The sequence below is a fragment of the Salvelinus alpinus genome, chromosome 2 (assembly GCF_045679555.1).
Source record: "Salvelinus alpinus chromosome 2, SLU_Salpinus.1, whole genome shotgun sequence".
Lineage (NCBI taxonomy): Eukaryota > Metazoa > Chordata > Actinopteri > Salmoniformes > Salmonidae > Salvelinus > Salvelinus alpinus.
The window spans coordinates 2,907,798-2,928,334 of NC_092087.1; the positions used below are offsets into that span (position 1 = coordinate 2,907,798).

General features: G+C 45.5%; 1 protein-coding gene across 1 annotated transcript in view; it reads right to left on the reverse strand.

The window, feature by feature from the left end:
• The window catches only part of acad9 (acyl-CoA dehydrogenase family, member 9), a 44,505-nt gene extending 38,668 nt beyond the window's left edge, over positions 1-5,837 (reverse strand). The window contains exons 1-7 of the mRNA XM_071364969.1: positions 5,366-5,837; positions 4,968-5,061; positions 4,568-4,669; positions 4,296-4,402; positions 4,094-4,194; positions 1,760-1,838; positions 1,455-1,629 (exon numbers count right to left, since the gene is read on the reverse strand). Coding sequence (XP_071221070.1) covers positions 1,455-1,629; positions 1,760-1,838; positions 4,094-4,194; positions 4,296-4,402; positions 4,568-4,669; positions 4,968-5,061; positions 5,366-5,536 — 829 coding nt within the window. The 5' untranslated portion in view covers positions 5,537-5,837. The remainder of the gene's footprint in view (positions 1-1,454; positions 1,630-1,759; positions 1,839-4,093; positions 4,195-4,295; positions 4,403-4,567; positions 4,670-4,967; positions 5,062-5,365) is intronic.
• Positions 5,838-20,537: the final 14,700 nt, after the last annotated feature.

The window sequence follows — 20,537 nt, forward strand, 5'->3', positions numbered from 1 at the left end:
ACTCCGCTAGGCTAACACCAACAGAAGTACTGTCATTTACTCCGCTAGGCTAACACCAACAGAAGTACTGTCATTTACTCCGCTAGGCTAACACCAACAGAAGTACTGTCATTTACTCCGCTAGGCTAACACCAACAGAAGTACTGTCATTTACTCCGCTAGGCTAACACCAACAGAAGTACTGTCATTTACTCCGCTAGGCTAACACCAACAGAAGTACTGTCATTTACTCCGCTAGGCTAACACCAACAGAAGTACTGTCATTTACTCCGCTAGGCTAACACCAACAGAAGTACTGTCATTTACTCCGCTAGGCTAACACCAACAGAAGTACTGTCATTTACTCCGCTAGGCTAACACCAACAGAAGTACTGTCATTTACTCCGCTAGGCTAACACCAACAGAAGTACTGTCATTTACTCCGCTAGGCTAACACCAACAGAAGTACTGTCATTTACTCCGCTAGGCTAACACCAACCGAAGTACTGTCATTTACTCCGCTAGGCTAACAGCAACCGAAGTACTGTCATTTACTCCGCTAGGCTAACACCAACAGAAGTATTGTCATTTACTCCGTTACACTAACACCAACAGAAGTACTGTCATTTACTCCACTAGGCTAACACCAACAGAAGTACTGTCATTTACTCCACTAGGCTAACACCAACAGAAGTACTGAAGCGAACATCAACAGCAGGTATAGATGTGATCTGTTAGACCCCCCTAATGCCTAGATGTGATCTTACTGTTAGACCCCCTAATGCCTAGATGTGATCTTACTGTTAGACCCCCTAATGCCTAGATGTGATCTTACTGTTAGACCCCCTAATGCCTAGATGTGATCTGTTAGACCCCCCTAATGCCTAGATGTGATCTGTTAGACCCCCCTAATGCCTAGATGTGATCTGTTAGACCCCCTAATGCCTAGATGTGATCTTACTGTTAGACCCCCTAATGCCTAGATGTGATCTGTTAGACCCCCCTAATGCCTAGATGTGATCTTACTGTTAGACCCCCTAATGCCTAGATGTGATCTTACTGTTAGACCCCCTAATGCCTAGATGTGATCTGTTAGACCCCCTAATGCCTAGATGTGATCTGTTAGACCCCCTAATGCCTAGATGTGATCTGTTAGACCCCCTAATGCCTAGATGTGATCTGTTAGACCCCCTAATGCCTAGATGTGATCTGTTAGACCCCCTAATGCCTAGATGTGATCTGTTAGACCCCCTAATGCCTAGATGTGATCTGTTAGACCCCCTAATGCCTAGATGTGATCTTACTGTTAGACCCCCCTAATGCCTAGATGTGATCTTACTGTTAGACCCCCTAATGCCTAGATGTGATCTTACTGTTAGACCCCCCTAATGCCTAGATGTGATCTTACTGTTAGACCCCTAATGCCTAGATGTGATCTTACTGTTAGACCCCCTAATGCCTAGATGTGATCTTACTGTTAGACCCCCTAATGCCTAGTTTGTCTTCTGGTTTTCCGCTGGTGATCCCTCCGAAGGCTCGCTCTACGATGAAGGCAGTGATCTTATCTTTCTTCACTCCATCCTCTCCTACCACCTCCGTACGAGCAAACACCGTCAGCAGGTCTGCAAACCCCCCGTTGGAGATCCAGATCTGGACAGCATGGAAATACAGTCACACAACTGTCCTTTAGCTTGAATCATCATAGCACAAACACAAAGTACCAACAGCAGTAACACATGACTGACAGGCAAAACACAGGTAGGAGGATAACGTGTGTCACCTTTGACCCGTTGAGCAGGTATGTTCTCCTGTCTTCTGATAGGGTGGCTTTGGTCTGAATGGACGCAGCATCACTCCCACTGAAACATACAGGATCCACGTGAAACAGATTCAGAGAACATGACAAAACCAAGCTTTAAAATACACAACCACTTCTGTCAAGCTGGAAAGCTTTTCAGTGGCTAAAAAGCAGCTTTACGGCATACAGATCCAGATGATGTGACTGGTCGAAAAGCAGAATGATGTCATCCAGAGTTCAGGGTGATTTCAGCAGGTTGTGTATTTTATTTCACCTTTATTTAACCAGCTAGTTTATTTAACCAGCTAGTTTATTTAACCAGCTAGTTTATTTAACCAGCTAGTTTATTTAACCAGCTAGTTTATTTAACCAGCTAGTTGAGAACAAGTTGTCATTTACAACTGTGACCTGGCCAAGATAAAGCAAAGCAGTGCGACACAAACACAGAAGTACACATAAATAAACCTACAGTCAATAACACAACATGGTGGCAAAATAATTACAATTTAGCATTAACAATGGAGTGTTGCAGTAGGTTCGTACTGTACCTACCAGGCCCAGTGAAACAGACGGTACGTACCTACCAGGCCCAGTGAAACAGACGGTACGTACCTACCAGGCCCAGTGAAACAGACGGTACGTACCTACCAGGCCCAGTGAAACAGACGGTACGTACCTACCAGGCCCAGTGAAACAGGCGGTACGTACCTACCAGGCCCAGTGAAACAGACGGTACGTACCTACCAGGCCCAGTGAAACAGACGGTACGTACCTACCAGGCCCAGTGAAACAGACGGTACGTACCTGCCAGGCCCAGTGAAACAGACGGTACGTACCTACCAGGCCCAGTGAAACAGGCGGTACGTACCTGCCAGGCCCAGTGAAACAGACGGTACGTACCTACCAGGCCCAGTGAAACAGGCGGTACGTACCTACCAGGCCCAGTGAAACAGGCGGTACGTACCTACCAGGCCCAGTGAAACAGACGGTACGTACCTGCCAGGCCCAGTGAAACAGACGGTACGTACCTACCAGGCCCAGTGAAACAGACGGTACGTACCTGCCAGGCCCAGTGAAACAGACGGTACGTACCTACCAGGCCCAGTGAAACAGACGGTACGTACCTACCAGGCCCAGTGAAACAGGCGGTACGTACCTACCAGGCCCAGTGAAACAGGCGGTACGTACCTACCAGGCCCAGTGAAACAGGCGGTACGTACCTACCAGGCTCAGTGGGACAGAAGGCTGTGCAGTGGTTCATACCTGCCAGGCTCAGTGGGACAGAAGGCTGTGCTGCAGTAGGTTCATACCTACCAGGCTCAGTGGGACAGAAGGCTGTGCTGCAGTCGGTACATACCTGCCAGGCTCAGTGGGACAGAAGGCTGTGCTGCAGTAGGTTCATACCTGCCAGGCTCAGTGGGACAGAAGGCTGTGCTGCAGTAGGTTCATACCTACCAGGCTCAGTGGGACAGAAGGCTGTGCTGCAGTAGGTTCATACCTGCCAGGCTCAGTGGGACAGAAGGCTGTGCTGCAGTAGGTTCATACCTGCCAGGCTCAGTGGGACAGAAGGCTGTGCTGCAGTAGGTTCATACCTGCCAGTCCCAGTGAAACAGACGGTACATACCTACCAGGCCCAGTGAAACAGACGGTACGTACCTGCCAGGCTCAGTGGGACAGAAGGCTGTGCTGCAGTAGGTTCATACCTACCAGGCTCAGTGGGACAGAAGGCTGTGCTGCAGTAGGTTCATACCTGCCAGGCTCAGTGGGACAGAAGGCTGTGCTGCAGTAGGTTCATACCTACCAGGCTCAGTGGGACAGAAGGCTGTGCTGCAGTAGGTTCATACCTACCAGGCTCAGTGGGACAGAAGGCTGTGCTGCAGTAGGTTCATACCTGCCAGGCTCAGTGGGACAGAAGGCTGTGCTGCAGTAGGTTCATACCTGCCAGGCTCAGTGGGACAGAAGGCTGTGCTGCAGTAGGTTCATACCTACCAGGCTCAGTGGGACAGAAGGCTGTGGTGCAGTAGGTTCATACCTACCAGGCTCAGTGGGACAGAAGGCTGTGCTGCAGTAGGTTCATACCTGCCAGGCTCAGTGGGACAGAAGGCTGTGCTGCAGTAGGTTCATACCTGCCAGGCCCAGTGAAACAGACGGTACGTACCTGCCAGGCCCAGTGGGACAGAAGGCTGTGCTGCAGTAGGTTCATACCTGCCAGGCTCAGTGGGACAGAAGGCTGTGCTGCAGTAGGTTCATACCTGCCAGGCCCAGTGAAACAGACGGTACGTACCTGCCAGGCCCAGTGAAACAGACGGTACGTACCTGCCAGGCTCAGTGAGACAGAAGGCTGCTACATGTTCTCCTGAAGCCAGCTTGGGGAGATATTTAGTCTTCTGCTCCTCACTACCGGCTATCAGGATCCCCTAACACACAGCAAGACATCACAGGTTCACAAACAGCAGTAACATTATACAACACAGATAAAAAGAAACAGCCTTGAATCCATCGGTGCAGGACTCTTTACCTTGAGTCCGATGGCTTGGTGGGCAGCCAGTGTAACTGCTATGGATCCATCCAGAGAGATGATCTCTCCTAGTCGGGCATACATGGTGTTGGACAGACCCAGGCCACCTAGGAAGAGACAGGAAGTTATGTTGAGTGGCGTCATGTTACAATGTGTGTTCAGAACTAACAAGATGGTCTCTGATACAGTATGAAGACCTTACCAGCGATAGGCCTAATGTTTATTGTACAGTCTGTGACCTTACAATACTCCTCTGATATTAAACTCCTCACCATACTCCTCAGGCACCTGGATACCGAACAGTCCCAGCTCCTTCAGTCCGTTCAGAGTCTCTGGAGGAATCTTAGCTTCATGGTCGATACGCTTGGAGTCCACTGAAATACAAGGACAGGTCTCAGAATACAACACTGGAACACAGTCTCAGAATACAACGATACTTATCCATGAAACATAAAGTCTCTTAGAATGTCTCTCAGAATAAAATGCAATTTAGCAGATTCTTTTAACTAAAACAATAACACTGACTGGGGTGACTAGGTCTCTTAGAATAAAACAGCACTGAAAGACAACAGTCTCTATTAACAATGTATTAGTATGAAGGTCTATTAGAATAGAACCACACTTTGAATCTGAGTCTTGTATAAGGACAGCAGTCTCTTCTCTCAGTCTCACCCTCTTCAGCGAAGAATTTCTCTACCGGAGCAACAAACGAGTTGATCTCCTCCAGCTCTTCATTTCCAATCTCTGGATAGGGGAAGCACTCTGCCTGGAGGAGAGACACACAATAAGAATCAGATACTTGGTTAATTTATCCTTCTGGGTTATTATGACAAGCTAGCTACTGGCTTTGAGGATTTCCTCATTGTCTTCCAAGGCAGAAAATGGCTTGCATCTGGCTAGAGGTGACAGCTGACAATAACAACGGAAAGATGGCTATGGGTGGCTCTAACTGACAATAACTGAGCAAGCTATCACATATTTCTTAGACAGTACGGCTAAATCAACATTGTATTCATTATGTAGAATTAAAAAAGCATAATACATAAATAACTAGCTAGCTAGTCGCTTACTTTGTTTACTTTGCCAAGGAACAGGTCCTTGGCGTAGCCCAGCTTCCTAGCATGAGTTCTGATGGTTCGGTGAGGTAAGGTGACTTCTTTCGTCGCATGTCTTGCGTTAGATGTTAAAATCTTTCCAAATGTAACAGATTTAGATAAAGCTATAAGTCTGTTGATATTCATTGTCCTGTCAAATTTTCACCTCTCCCAGACTTCTGCTGCTTCCGAAAATGGGTTAAAAGCAGGTTGAAATATGGTCGTAGCTATCTGGGATCCATGGGACGTCCCGACACTGACGTCACCCATTGAAGTAGATATTTTAAACGGTTACGGTAAGGGTTAAGGTTAGGTAAGGGTTATGGCTACGGTTAGGATACGGGTAGGAGTTAAGGTCAGGGTTAGGATTTAGGGTAGGGACGCGCCAAGGATACCGATTAGCCCTAACAGTAGACAGACGGTGGGATACCTTTCACCTCATTCTGTCGCAAACTGATGACGTAAAATGGGCGTTTCGTAATGAATCAGCTGCCTGCAATTCTTCATTAAACCACTGGAGGGGACTGTTTATTCAGGAACAAAATATACATGGAAATGCTCAGGGCAAGCTAAAAAAGCAATGGACACATTTCTGTATACCGCACATGTATAATGGATATAAACACAACATGCAACAATTTAAAAGAGTTTACTGAGTTATAGTTCTCAGCCACCCCAGTCATGGACTGTTCTCTCTACGACTGCATGGCAAGCGGTACCGGAGTGCCAAGTCTAGGACAAAAAGGCTTCTCAACAGTTTTTACCCCCAAGCCATAAGACTTCTGAACAGGTTAGGGTTAGGGTTACCCGGACAACTTTACATTACAACCCCTCTTTTGCGCTGCCGCTACTCTCTGTTTATCTTATATGCAGTCACTTTAACCATACATCCATGTGCATACTACCTCAATTGGCCTGACCAACCAGTGCTCCCGCACATTGGCTAACTGGGCTATCTGCATTGTGTCCGACCTCCCCCCAAACCCCTCCTTTTACGCTGCTGCTACTCTCTGTTCATCATATATGCATAGTCACTTTAACCATACCTACATGTACATACTACCTCAATAAGCCTGACTAACAGGTGTCTGTATATAGCCTTGCTACTGTTATTTTCAAATGTATTTTTACTGTTGTTTTATTTATTTACTTATCTACACACACACACCTTTTTTCGCACTATTGGTTAGAGCCTGTAAGTAAGCATTTCACTGTAAGGTCTACACACCTGTTGTATTTGGCGCACTTTGATTTGATTATAAGAAAATCAGTCAATTGAAATCAATTCATCAGCCCATAATCTATGAATTTCAAATGACTAGGAATACAGATACACATCTGTTGCTCAAAGATACCTTAAAAAAAAAAAGGTAGGGGCATGGATCAGAAAACCAATCAGTATCTGGTGTGACCACCATTTTCCTCATGCAGTGTAACACATCTTCGCATATAGTTTATCAGGCTGTTGATTGAAGAGGAGTGGGACAACATTCCACAGGCCACAATGGCTGTGCGAAGTTGCTGGATATTGGTGGGAACTGTGAACACGATGTCGTACATGCGTTGATCCAGAGCATTCCAAACAACCTCAATGGGTGACATGTCTGGTGAGTATACAGGCAACATCTCTGGTGAACATTCCTGAGTCAGCATGCTAATGGCACGGAACACTTGAGACATCTGGGGCATTATGTTGTGTGACAAAACTGCACATTTTAGAGTGGCCTTTTATTTCCCCCAGCACAAGGTGCACCTGTGTAATGATCATGCTGTTTAATCAGCTTCTTGATATGCCACACCTGTCAGGTGGATGGATTATCTTGGCAAAGGAGAAATGCTCACTAACAGGGATGTAAACAAATGTGTGCACAAAATCTGAGAGAAATAAGCTTTTTGTACATGGAACATTTGAGATCTTTTATTTCAGCTCATGAAATATGAGATCAACACTTTACAATACAACCTTACCGTGAAATGCGTACTTACCCACAATGCAGTGAAGAAAAATAAGAGTTAAGAACATATTAACTAAAACGAAAGTAAAAAATAAAAGAGCAACAAAATAACAATGAAGCTGTATACAGGGTGTACTGGTAACGAGTCAATGTACAGGGGTACAGGTTAGTCGAGGTAATATGTACATGTAGGTGGGGTTAAAGTGACTATGCACTAGGGGGGGGGCATTTGATGAGCTTTTCAGCAGTCTTATGGCTTGGGGGTAGAAGCTGTCAAGAAGCCTTTTGGTACTAGATTTGGTGCTCCGGTACCGCTGCCGTGCATCTCCTTTGTCTTGATTGACGCTATCCCAGGCGGTGTCAGAGGAAGGCCCTAAAAATTGTCAAAGACTCCAGCCTCCCTTAGTCATAGACTGTTCTCTCTGCTACCGCACGGCAAGCGGTACCGGAACACCAAGTCTAGGTCCAAGAGGCTTCTAAACAGCTTCTACCAACAAGCCATAATTTATTTATTTAACTAGGCAAGTCAGTTTTAAGACTCCTGAACATCTAATGAAATGGCTACCCAGACTACTTGCATTGTCCCCCCTCCCCACACCACTGCTACTCTCGGTTGTCATCTATGCATAGTCAATTTAATAACTCTACCTACATGCACATACTACCTCAACTAACCGGTGCCCCCGCACATTGACTCTGTATCGGTACCCCCCTGTATATAGAGTTGAAGTCCGAAGTTTACATACACCTTAGCCAAATACATTTAAACTCAGTTTTTCACAATTCCTGACATTTAATCCTAGTAAAAATTCCCTGTCTTAGGTCAGTTAGGATCACCACTTTATTTTAAGAATGTAAAAAATGTCATAATAATAGTAGAGAGAATGATTTATTTCAGCTTTTATTTCTTTCATCACATTCCCAGTGGGTCAGAAGTTTACATACACTCAATTAGTATTTGGTAGCATTGCCTTTAAATTGTTTAACTTGGGTAAAACGTTTCGGGTAGCCTTCCACAAGCTTCCCACAATAAGTTGGGTGAATTTTGGCCCATTCCTCCTGACAGAGCTGGTGTAACTGAATCAAGTTTTAGGCCTCCTCACTCGCACATGCTTTTTCAGTTCTGCCCACAAATTTTCTATAGGATTGAGGTCAGAGCTTTGTGATGGCCACTCCAATGCCTTGACTTTGTTGTCCTTAAGCCATTTTGCCACAACTTTGGAAGTATACTTGGGGTCATTGTTAATTTGGAAGACCCATTTGCAACCAAGCTTTAACTTCCTGACTGATGTCTTGAGATCTTGCTTCAATATATCCACATAATTATCCTCCCTCATGATGCCATCTATTTTGTGAAGTGCACCAGTCCCTCCTGCAGCAAAGCACCCCCACAACATGATGTTGCCACCCCCGCGCTTCACGGTTGGGATGGTGTTCTTCGGCTTGCAAGCCTCCCCCTTTTTCCTCCAAACATAACGATGGTCATTATGGCCAAACAGTTCTAATTGTGTTTCATCAGACCAGAGGACATTTCTCCAGAAAGTACAATCTTTGTCCCCATGTGCAGTTGCAAACTGTAATCTGTCTTTTTTATGGCGGTTTTGGAGCAGTGGCTTCTTCCATGCTGAGCGGCCTTTCAGGTTATGTCGATATTGGACTCGTTTTACTGTGGATATAGATACTTTTGTACCCGTTTCCTCCAGCATCTTCACAAGGTCCTTTGCTGTTGTTCTGGGATTGATTTGCACTTTTCGCACCAAAGTACGTTCATCTCTAGGAGACAGAACGCGTCTCCTTCCTGAGCGGTATGACGGCTGCGTGGTCCCATGGTATTTATACTTCAGGCGTTTTGAAATTGCTCCCAAGGATGAACCAGACTTGTGGAGGTCTACAATTTTTTTTCTGGGGTCTTGGCTGATCTCTTTGATTTTCCCATGATGTCAAGCAAAGAGGCACTGAGTTTGAAGGTAGGCCTTGAAATACAGGTACACCTCCAATTGACTCAAATTATGTCAATTAGCCTATCAGAAGCTTCTAAAGCCATGACATCATTTTCTGGAATTTTCCAAGCTGTTTAAAGGCACAGTCAACTTAGAATTGGAATTGTGATACAGTGAATTATAAGTGAAATAATCTGTCTATAAACAATTGTTGGAAAAATGACTTGTGTCATGCACACAGTAGATGTCCTAACCGACTTGCCAAAACTATAGTTTGTTAACAAGAAATGTGTGGAGTGGTTGAAAAACGAGTTTTAATGACTCCAACGTAAGTGTATGTAAACTTCAACTGTAGTCTCGCTATTGTTATTTTACTGCTGCTCTTTAATAACTTTTTACTTTTATATCTTATCTCAATTTTTTTGAAACTGCATTGTTGGTTAGGGGCTCGTAGTTTAGTTTATTAATTCAACCATTTAAAAAAAACAAGCACACATAAAACTTGAAAAAGCCATACATGCACATGAATAAAATCATGGAGGATAACACACAAAGTCTGGGACTTATTTCCATTGTGGTCCTCTTGAGACAAGATGGCTAGACAAGATCCAACACAGTATGGCAGCGAAATAATAAAACATAGAACATTGATCTCGTCATTACAGTTACATCATAGGGGTTATTCATATGGGCACAGAAGACAAACATTTTAAAGCTGCCCAGAGAGGACATTGTTTTTATTGGCAGAGGCAACTCATTCATAAGTAAGCATTTCACTGTAAGGTCTACCTACACCTGTTGTATTCTGCACATGTGACTAATACAATTTGGATTTGAAACAAACAGGCAATCTATTTTTGCTCTATTATAGAGGGCACTATAATATATATAGTACTATACTATCATAGTAGACATCGATCATCAAGGCTACATGTGTGCAAAAATAACATTCACAGAGTAAAAAATGTAATAATCCCCCTTCACACACGTGTTACTGTTAAGTTCAACACAACAAAAACAATATTTTGTCTGCAGGTTATTACATTGTACACTTTCTGCCTGTGGACATCTGTTCTACAATGTGCCAGCAGAGCAGAATACCCTTTGTTGGCATAATTGATCTCTGTCAAGCAGAGAGGACACCTGGCATACCCCTTTTATCCACTGTACTGAAGAAGTGAGAAAGAGGGGAAGTGTGTGATGTTCCTTTCACCTCTATAGAGGTATCCAGCTGAAACCAGGCCCAGTTTAAACCAGGCCCAGCTTAAACCAGGCCCAGATCCACTTGTTTGTTCCTTTCACCTCTTTAGAGGCATCCATCTTAAACCAGGCCCAGTTTAAACCAGGCCCAGCTTCAGCTACACTTGTTTGTTCCTTTCACCTCTTTAGAGGCATCCATCTTAAACCAGGCCCAGATACACTTGTTTAATAACAAGCAGCGTCTCATTTTCACCTAATTCTCTCATTCTGAAAATTAACCACATACTGTAGAGGGAAAACATTAGTTCACAGATAATAGTTTGTTCGTTAGCTAACATTTCACACAGTGCAGGGTCCAGTAAGCAACTAACACGTTGTAATTTGAGGAACGGCAAGGAGTCGTATGTTACCAGTTAATACTATAGCGAATTGGTTAGGTTACTAATGTTAGCTCATCTGATGTTGTAACGTTAGCTGTCTGACTTTTGTAGCCAGCCAATTTTCACACCATAAACTCAATTATTTTATCAATTAAGTTGGCTAATGTTGCTCAACATTTCTCTGGCTAGCTAACAGATCATTCGAACCAGCTAGCAAGATACTTAACAATACTTGTTCCACCACACTTTCTCCCTCACCTCAAACTAGTACACAGCGTTGTACGAGATCTTCAGTTTCTTGGCAATTTCTCAGAACAATAGACTGATGAGTTTCAGAAGAAAGGCCTTGTTTCGGGCCATTTTGAGCCTGTAATCGAACCCACAAATTCTGATGCTCCAGATACTCAACTAGTCTAAAGAAGGCCAGTTTAATTGCTTCTTTAATTAGCACAACAGTTTTCAGCTATGCTAACATAATTGCAAAAGGGTTTTCTAATGATCAATTAGCCTTTTAAAATCAGAAACTTAGCTAACAACGTGCCATTGGAACACAGGAGTGATGGTTGCTGATAATGGGCCTCTGTACGCCTATGTAGATATATATATATATATTTTTTTTAATCAGCCGTTTCCAGCTACAATAGTCATTTACAACATTAACAATGTCTACACTGTATTTCTGATCAATTTGATGTTATTTTAATGGACAATCCCCTCCCCCTATTTTTCAAAAACAAGGACATTTCTAAGTGACTCCAAACGTTTGAACAGTAGTGTAACTCTGTTACACCAAAATGGAACATGCAGAAAATAGATTTCTGAAGCAACAAAATGATACCTTGTTCCCCCCCTCAATCTACACACAATAACCCATAATGAAAAAGCAAAAACTGGTTTAGACACTAATTTATTAAAAAATAAAAACAGAAATATCACAATTACATAAGTATTCAGACCCTTTACTTAGTACTTTGTTAAAGCACCTTTGGCAGCGATTACAACCTCGAGTCTTCTTAGATATAATGCTACAAGCTTGGCACACCTGTATTTGGGGAGTTTCTCCCATTCTTCTCTGCAGATCCTCTCAAGCTCTGTCAGGTTGAATGGGGAGCGTTGCTGCACAGCTATTTTCAGGTCTCTCCAGAAATGTCCGATCGGGTTCAAGTCCGGGCTCTGGCTGGGCCACTCAAGGACATTGAGACTTGTCCCGAAGCCACTCCTGCGTTGTTTTGGCTGTGAGCTTAGGGTCGTTGTCCTGTTGGAAGGTGAACCTTCACCCCATTCTGAGGTCCTGAGTGCTCTGGAGCAGGTTTTCATCAAGGATCTAGTACAGCAGGTAGTACAGTATACCCTCAGCTAGTCAGCCCCTAGTCCAGCTCCTAATACAGTATAGCCTCAGCTAGTCAGCCCCTAGTACAGTATAGCCTCAGCTAGTCAGCTCCTAGTACAGTATAGCCTCAGCTAGTCAGCTCCTAGTACAGTATAGCCTCAGCTAGTCCAGCTCCTAGGACAGTATAGCCTCAGCTAGTCAGCTCCTAGTCCAGTATAGCCTCAGCTAGTCAGCTCCTAGGACAGTATAGCCTCAGCTAGTCAGCTCCTAGGACAGTATAGCCTCAGCTAGTCAGCTCCTAGTACAGTATAGCCTCAGCTAGTCAGCTCCTAGTACAGTATAGCCTCAGCTAGTCAGCCCCTAGTACAGTATAGCCTCAGCTAGTCAGCTCCTAGTCCAGTATAGCCTCAGCTAGTCAGCTCCTAGGACAGTATAGCCTCAGCTAGTCAGCTCCTAGTCCAGTATAGCCTCAGCTAGTCAGCTCCTAGTACAGTATAGCCTCAGCTAGTCAGCCCCTAGTACAGTATAGCCTCAGCTAGTCAGCCCCTAGTACAGTATAGCCTCAGCTAGTCAGCTCCTAGGACAGTATAGCCTCAGCTAGTCAGCTCCTAGTCCAATATAGCCTCAGCTAGTCAGCTCCTAGTCCAGTACAGCCTCAGCTAGTCAGCTCCTAGTACAGTACAGCCTCAGCTAGTCAGCCCCTAGTACAGTATAGCCTCAGCTAGTCAGCTCCTAGTCCAGCAGGTAGTACAGTAGTCTCAGCTAGTCCAGCCACTAGTACAGTATAGCCTCAGCTAGTCAGCTCCTAGGACAGTATAGCCTCAGCTAGTCAGCTCCTAGTCGAGTATAGCCTCAGCTAGTCCAGCCCCTAGTCCAGTACAGCCTCAGCTAGTCAGCTCCTAGTACAGCAGGTAGTTGGTTTTGAGAGAGGGCCTTGACAGAATGATAACCACGCCACAGAACTGTATACATTTATCAATGATACATGTTCCAACCAGGGTCCTTTGACACAGAGACAAGTACCCTAACCCCAAGATAGACAACTCCAGAGCTCTGAAAGGTTGTTCTAGTGTGGATATGAATGGAGGCTACGGTCATAACAGAAAACAGAAAAACATGGCTGCCTGAGAGTAGTTCTGCTGGTCAGGGAAGGCAATAGATTGTACAGTTATCTTCTGATCAGGGTAAAATCACTACCCCACAACAATACAATCTACTACCTCACACCGCCTCAACAGATAGACAATGACTTCATAATGTTCATGATGTACTTTAATGATTTCTTCCTGTTCATTCTCAAAACACCACAGCAACTGTGTTCAGAATATTAACTTTTACAATGACCATAAGAGGAGATTGACCGTAGTATCCTTGGTGGTTGACACATTGAGAAAGACAGTAGGTTGTACAGTTATCTCCCAGTGTAGGTGTGACCCTAAAACTATCCAACCTACTACCTCATCCCACTGAGCAGAGGAAACAGAGGAACCGTGGCACCTGGTCTGACCTACTACCTCATCCCACTGAGCAGAGGAAACAGAGGAACCGTGGCACCTGGTCTGACCTACTACCTCATCCCACTGAGCAGAGGAAACAGAGGAACCTTGGCACCTGGTCTGACCTACTACCTCATCCCACTGAGCAGAGGAAACAGAGGAACCGTGGCACCTGGTCTGACCTACTACCTCATCCCACTGAGCAGAGGAAACAGAGGAACCTTGGCACCTGGTCGAACCTACTACCTCATCCCACTGAGCAGAGGAAACAGAGGAACCGTGGCACCGGGTCTGACCTACTACCTCATCCCACTGAGCAGAGGAAACAGAGGAACCGTGGCACCTGGTCTGACCTACTACCTCATCCCACTGAGCAGAGGAAACAGAGGAACCTTGGCACCTGGTCTGACCTACTACCTCATCCCACTGAGCAGAGGAAACAGAGGAACCGTGGCACCTGGTCTGACCTACTACCTCATCCCACTGAGCAGAGGAAACAGAGGAACCGTGGCACCTGGTCTGACCTACTACCTCATCCCACTGAGCAGAGGAAACAGAGGAACCTTGGCACCTGGTCTGACCTACTACCTCATCCCACTGAGCAGAGGAAACAGAGGAACCGTGGCACCTGGTCTGACCTACTACCTCATCCCACTGAGCAGAGGAAACAGAGGAACCGTGGCACCTGGTCGAACCTACTACCTCATCCCACTGAGCAGAGGAAACAGAGGAACCGTGGCACCTGGTCTGACCTACTACCTCATCCCACTGAGCAGAGGAAACAGAGGAACCTTGGCACCTGGTCTGACCTACTACCTCATCCCACTGAGCAGAGGAAACAGAGGAACCTTGGCACCTGGTCTGACCTACTACCTCATCCCACTGAGCAGAGGAAACAGAGGAACCGTGGCACCTGGTCTGACCTACTACCTCATCCCACTGAGCAGAGGAAACAGAGGAACCGTGGCACCTGGTCTGACCTACTACCTCATCCCACTGAGCAGAGGAAACAGAGGAACCGTGGCACCTGGTCGAACCTACTACCTCATCCCACTGAGCAGAGGAAACAGAGGAACCGTGGCACCTGGTCTGACCTACTACCTCATCCCACTGAGCAGAGGAAACAGAGGAACCGTGGCACCTGGTCGAACCTACTACCTCATCCCACTGAGCAGAGGAAACAGAGGAACCGTGGCACCTGGTCTGACCTACTACCTCATCCCACTGAGCAGAGGAAACAGAGGAACCTTGGCACCTGGTCTGACCTACTACCTCATCCCACTGAGCAGAGGAAACAGAGGAACCGTGGCACCTGGTCGAACCTACTACCTCATCCCACTGAGCAGAGGAAACAGAGGAACCTTGGCACCTGGTCTGACCTACTACCTCATCCCACTGAGCAGAGGAAACAGAGGAACCGTGGCACCTGGTCTGACCTACTACCTCATCCCACTGAGCAGAGGAAACAGAGGACCCTTGGCACCTGGTCTGACCTACTACCTCATCCCACTGAGCAGAGGAAACAGAGGAACCTTGGCACCTGGTCTGACCTACTACCTCATCCCACTGAGCAGAGGAAACAGAGGAACCTTGGCACCTGGTCGAACCTACTACCTCATCCCACTGAGCAGAGGAAACAGAGGAACCGTGGCACCTGGTCTGACCTACTACCTCATCCCACTGAGCAGAGGAAACAGAGGAACCTTGGCACCTGGTCTGACCTACTACCTCATCCCACTGAGCAGAGGAAACAGAGGAACCTTGGCACCTGGTCGAACCTACTACCTCATCCCACTGAGCAGAGGAAACAGAGGAACCTTGGCACCTGGTCTGACCTACTACCTCATCCCACTGAGCAGAGGAAACAGAGGAACCTTGGCACCTAGTCTGACCTACTACCTCATCCCACTGAGCAGAGGAAACAGAGGAACCGTGGCACCTGGTCTGACCTACTACCTCATCCCACTGAGCAGAGGAAACAGAGGAACCTTGGCACCTGGTCTGACCTACTACCTCATCCCACTGAGCAGAGGAAACAGAGGAACCGTGGCACCTGGTCTGACCTACTACCTCATCCCACTGAGCAGAGGAAACAGAGGAACCTTGGCACCTGGTCGGACCTACTACCTCATCCCACTGAGCAGAGGAAACAGAGGAACCGTGGCACCTGGTCTGACCTACTACCTCATCCCACTGAGCAGAGGAAACAGAGGAACCGTGCCACCTGGTCTGACCTACTACCTCATCCCACTGAGCAGAGGAAACAGAGGAACCTGGTCTGACCTACTACCTCATCCCACTGAGCAGAGGAAACAGAGGAACCGTGGCACCTGGTCTGACCTACTACCTCATCCCACTGAGCAGAGGAAACAGAGGAACCGTGGCACCTGGTCTGACCTACTACCTCATCCCACTGAGCAGAGGAAACAGAGGAACCGTGGCACCTGGTCTGACCTACTACCTCATCCCACTGAGCAGAGGAAACAGAGGAACCGTGGCACCTGGTCTGACCTACTACCTCATCCCACTGAGCAGAGGAAACAGAGGAACCGTGGCACCTGGTCTGACCTACTACCTCATCCCACTGAGCAGAGGAAACAGAGGAACCTTGGCACCTGGTCTGACCTACTACCTCATCCCACTGAGCAGAGGAAACAGAGGAACCGTGGCACCTGGTCTGACCTACTACCTCATCCCACTGAGCAGAGGAAACAGAGGAACCTTGGCACCTGGTCTGACCTACTACCTCATCCCACTGAGCAGAGGAAACAGAGGAACCGTGGCACCTGGTCTGACCTACTACCTCATCCCACTGAGCAGAGGAAACAGAGGAACCGTGGCACCTGGTCTGACCTACTACCTCATCCCACTGAGCAGAGGAAACAGAGGAACCGTGGCACCTGGTCTGACCTACTACCTCATCCCACTGAGCAGAGGAAACAGAGGAACCGTGGCACCTGGTCTGACCTACTACCTCATCCCACTGAGCAGAGGAAACAGAGGAACCTTGGCACCTGGTCTGACCCACCTCACAGCATCTGTTGAGAGAGAGACTGGATAGTAATACTGACACTTTTAGGATCAATTCCACCATAGCAAACAAGAAAATTCTACATTGTTACGTTACAGCCTTATTCTAAAATGGATAAAATATATACTCAACCTACACACTATACCCCATGATGACAAAGCAAAAACAGGTTTAGAAATTTTAGCAAATTGGTCCTTTTGTTATTTGCAGAATTCAGGGGAGAGGGATTTGAGAGAAACCTTTTATTCAACTAGTTGTGTGTATTATTTTGGGGGTGTTTTGAGACCGGTTGTGAACCAAGGTTTCCAGAACCCTGCTGCTGCTCTCTTACATGGTTTAACTAAGGAAAAGCAGTGGTTAACTAAGGAAAAGCAGTGGTTAACTAAGGAAAAGCAGTGGTTAACTAAGGAAAAGCAGTGGTTAACTAAGGAAAAGCAGTGGTGAAATACAGAGTTGAAAGATGTGAGGGAAAAGTCTGGTAAGCAGACTCTACATCAGCCTGATTATAAACATTTGACCATGAAATATGATCAATCAACATCTTAAAGCTCTCCTAATTACTTTAGTTCAATATTCTACATTTAATGCTACTAATCATTCCCATCTGTTCATTTCTAGCTGCCAAAGAGAAGTGGAAAATTGGAAAGTGGTCACAAATGTCGGCATAAAGAATACTTTTATCAGCCACATTATTCAACGAATAGGAAAGAGTATGATCAATAAGGGAGGCAGATGAACTGGTCAGTCTGTGGGCGTATAGATGAGGGGACAGGGATATCTGGAGTATGAACTATTCAGAAAGTCATGTCAATCTGTGGTTCTCACATTTAAATACATTTATGTTGTAATCACCTGACAGTAAGAACATTTTATCTTCATTATTAATCAAATCCAAGGTTGATGCAAGGATATCAATGAAACTATCAATGTCAGAATTGTGTGACTGATAGATTAACACTTTTTACCACCAAGAAATGAACAGGAAGGACTTTCTATGAAAAGATTCAACATCAATGTTAGATGTCAGTGTGAGGTCCTCTCTTACAAAGACTTGAAAACGTTTATGAACAAAAATGGACCCTCCTCCCAATCGTCAAGTTCTACTGTGGTGAACAGCATTATAACGAGACATGTTAAAGCATGATTGTCAGAGTTGACATCCTTGGCTTCATTAATATCTAACGGGTTAAAGACCATGTTATCAGAGTTGGTATCCTTGGCTTCATTAATATCTAACGGGTTAAAGACCATGTTATCAGGGTTGGTATCCTTGGCTTCATTAATATCTAACGGGTTAAAGAGCATGTTATCAGGGTTGGTATCCTTGGCTTCATTAATATCTAACGGGTTAAAGACCATGTTATCAGAGTTGACATCCTTGGCTTCATTAATATCTAACGGGTTAAAGACCATGTTATCAGGGTTGGTATCCTTGGCTTCATTAATATCTAACGGGTTAAAGAGCATGTTATCAGGGTTGGTATCCTTGGCGTCATTAATATCTAACGGGTTAAAGACCATGTTATCAGGGTTGGTATCCTTGGCTTCATTAATATCTAACGGGTTAAAGACCATGTTATCAGGTTTGGTATCCTTGGCGTCATTAATATCTAACGGGTTAAAGAGCATGTTATCAGGTTTGGTATCCTTGGCTTCATTAATATCTAACGGGTTAAAGAGCATGTTATCAGGGTTGACATCCTTCCCAACTAAAAGAGATACACAGTAGAAATCATCCAGAGAGCGGAACAGAAACATAGAAGTATATGTCTCGCATGTCTAACCATATTGGTGTTAGTTTTATCAATAGGGGTGCACTTCCTATGGAATGCACATTGACACCACTGAAGACTTCAGAAGATTATGACCCTCAGAGAAGTCTGTGTTTGGTCATGAGGTTAGGTGAAACACATGCAATACTAACTAGAATGTGGACACTGACTGTAGGCCTATACCCTCTCACATGTAGACTAATATAATATTAACCCCTAAAAATTAGACAACAAATTTGAATTTTGTCTCGGGAACAGGAGTGGAGAAATAGGATTTTTTTCAGCATCTCTTGAGAAAAGGTGAATGTGCGTGTCTTTAACACTTATGCAAGCAGACCACATAAAATATGCACCCAAGACAAACTGAAGTCTTATCAGAAATGTGTTTCTTAGTTCTCAACTTTTCATTTCCTTAAAACCGGTCAAACTGATGATATTGGGACATTTTGTACAGGAACAATCTTTCCACTGTTTTGGAGTTAATGCCTTTTCTCCCCGGTCCCTAAAGGAAACAAGTCAACTTCACAGGTGTTAACTAGATTACTAAACACATTCATTAGATCAATGTAAGACAATCTGGTGAAGACTCATTTATGTAGTCTTCTAGGCCAGGTCAACAAGTTAAGACAGAAGAGAAGCTGCATGTAATCTAACTATAGTTGACAAACAAATGGCCTACCAAATGTCCCACGGTATATGGCCTACCAAATGTCCCACGGTATATGGCCTACCAAATGTCCCACGGTATATGGCCTACCAAGGTGTTGACATAACACAGTGCCCCATCTAAGATCAGCATTTTCCAAGCATCTTATCCAGGCTTCTCATAACCGGGATATTGATGTGCATGTAAACTGTAGTTTTGTTAACTGTAGCCAGGTTATTGCAAATTGTGAATGAAACGTGTGTCAAAGCAAACGCAAGAAATCCTTTAAATGGAGAACCTATTTTAGCTCATGATTGATAGCTAGCTATAACATATTTATTCAATTTTAGGTGAGCATGATGGTATGAGGGCCAGATGGGGAATTAAGCCAGGACACCAGGGTTAACACCCCTACTCTTATCATTTACATTTAAGTCATTTAGCAGACGCTCTTATCCAGAGCGACTTACAAGTTGGTGCATTCACCTTATGATGTCCAGTGGAACAACCACTTTACAATAGTGCATCTAACTCTAAGGGGGGGGGGGGGAGGTTAGAAGGATTACTTTATCCTATCCTAGGTATTCCTTAAAGAGGTGATAAGTGGCATGGGCTCTTTAGTGACCACAGAAAGTCAGGACATCCATTTAATGTCCCATCCCAAAGACAGCAGCCTACACTTGGAAATGTCCCCAATCACTGCCCTGGGGCATTGGGATATTTTTTTTAGACCAGAGGAAAGAGTGCCTCCTACGGGCCCTCCAACACCACTTCCAGCAGCATCTGGTCTCCCATCCAGGGACTGACCAGGACCAACCCTGCTTAGCTTCAGAAGCAAGCCAGCAGTAGGATGCAGGGTGGTATGCTGCTGTCCTAACATAGTGGGATGCTTTGGCTAATAACCCAACTGGGCCCCACATTACTGTGGTGTATAACCCAACAGGGCCCCAAATTACTGTGGTGTATAACCCAACAGGGCCCCAAATTACTGTGGTGTATAACCCAACAGGGCCCCACATTACTGTGGTGTATAACCCAACAGGGCCCCACATTACTGTGGTGTATAACCCAACAGGGCCCCACATTACTGTGGTGTATAACCCAACAGGGCCCCACATTACTGTGGTGTATAACCCAACAGGGCCCCACATTACTGTGGTGTATAACCCAACAGGGCCCCACATTACTGTGGTGTATAACCCAACAGGGCCCCAAATTACTGTGGTGTATAACCCAACAGGGCCCCAAATTACTGTGGTGTATAACCCAACAGGGCCCCACATTACTGTGGTGTATAACCCAACAGGGCCCCACATTACTGTGGTGTATAACCCAACTGGGCCCCACATTACTGTGGTGTATAACCCAACAGGGCCCCACATTACTGTGGTGTATAAC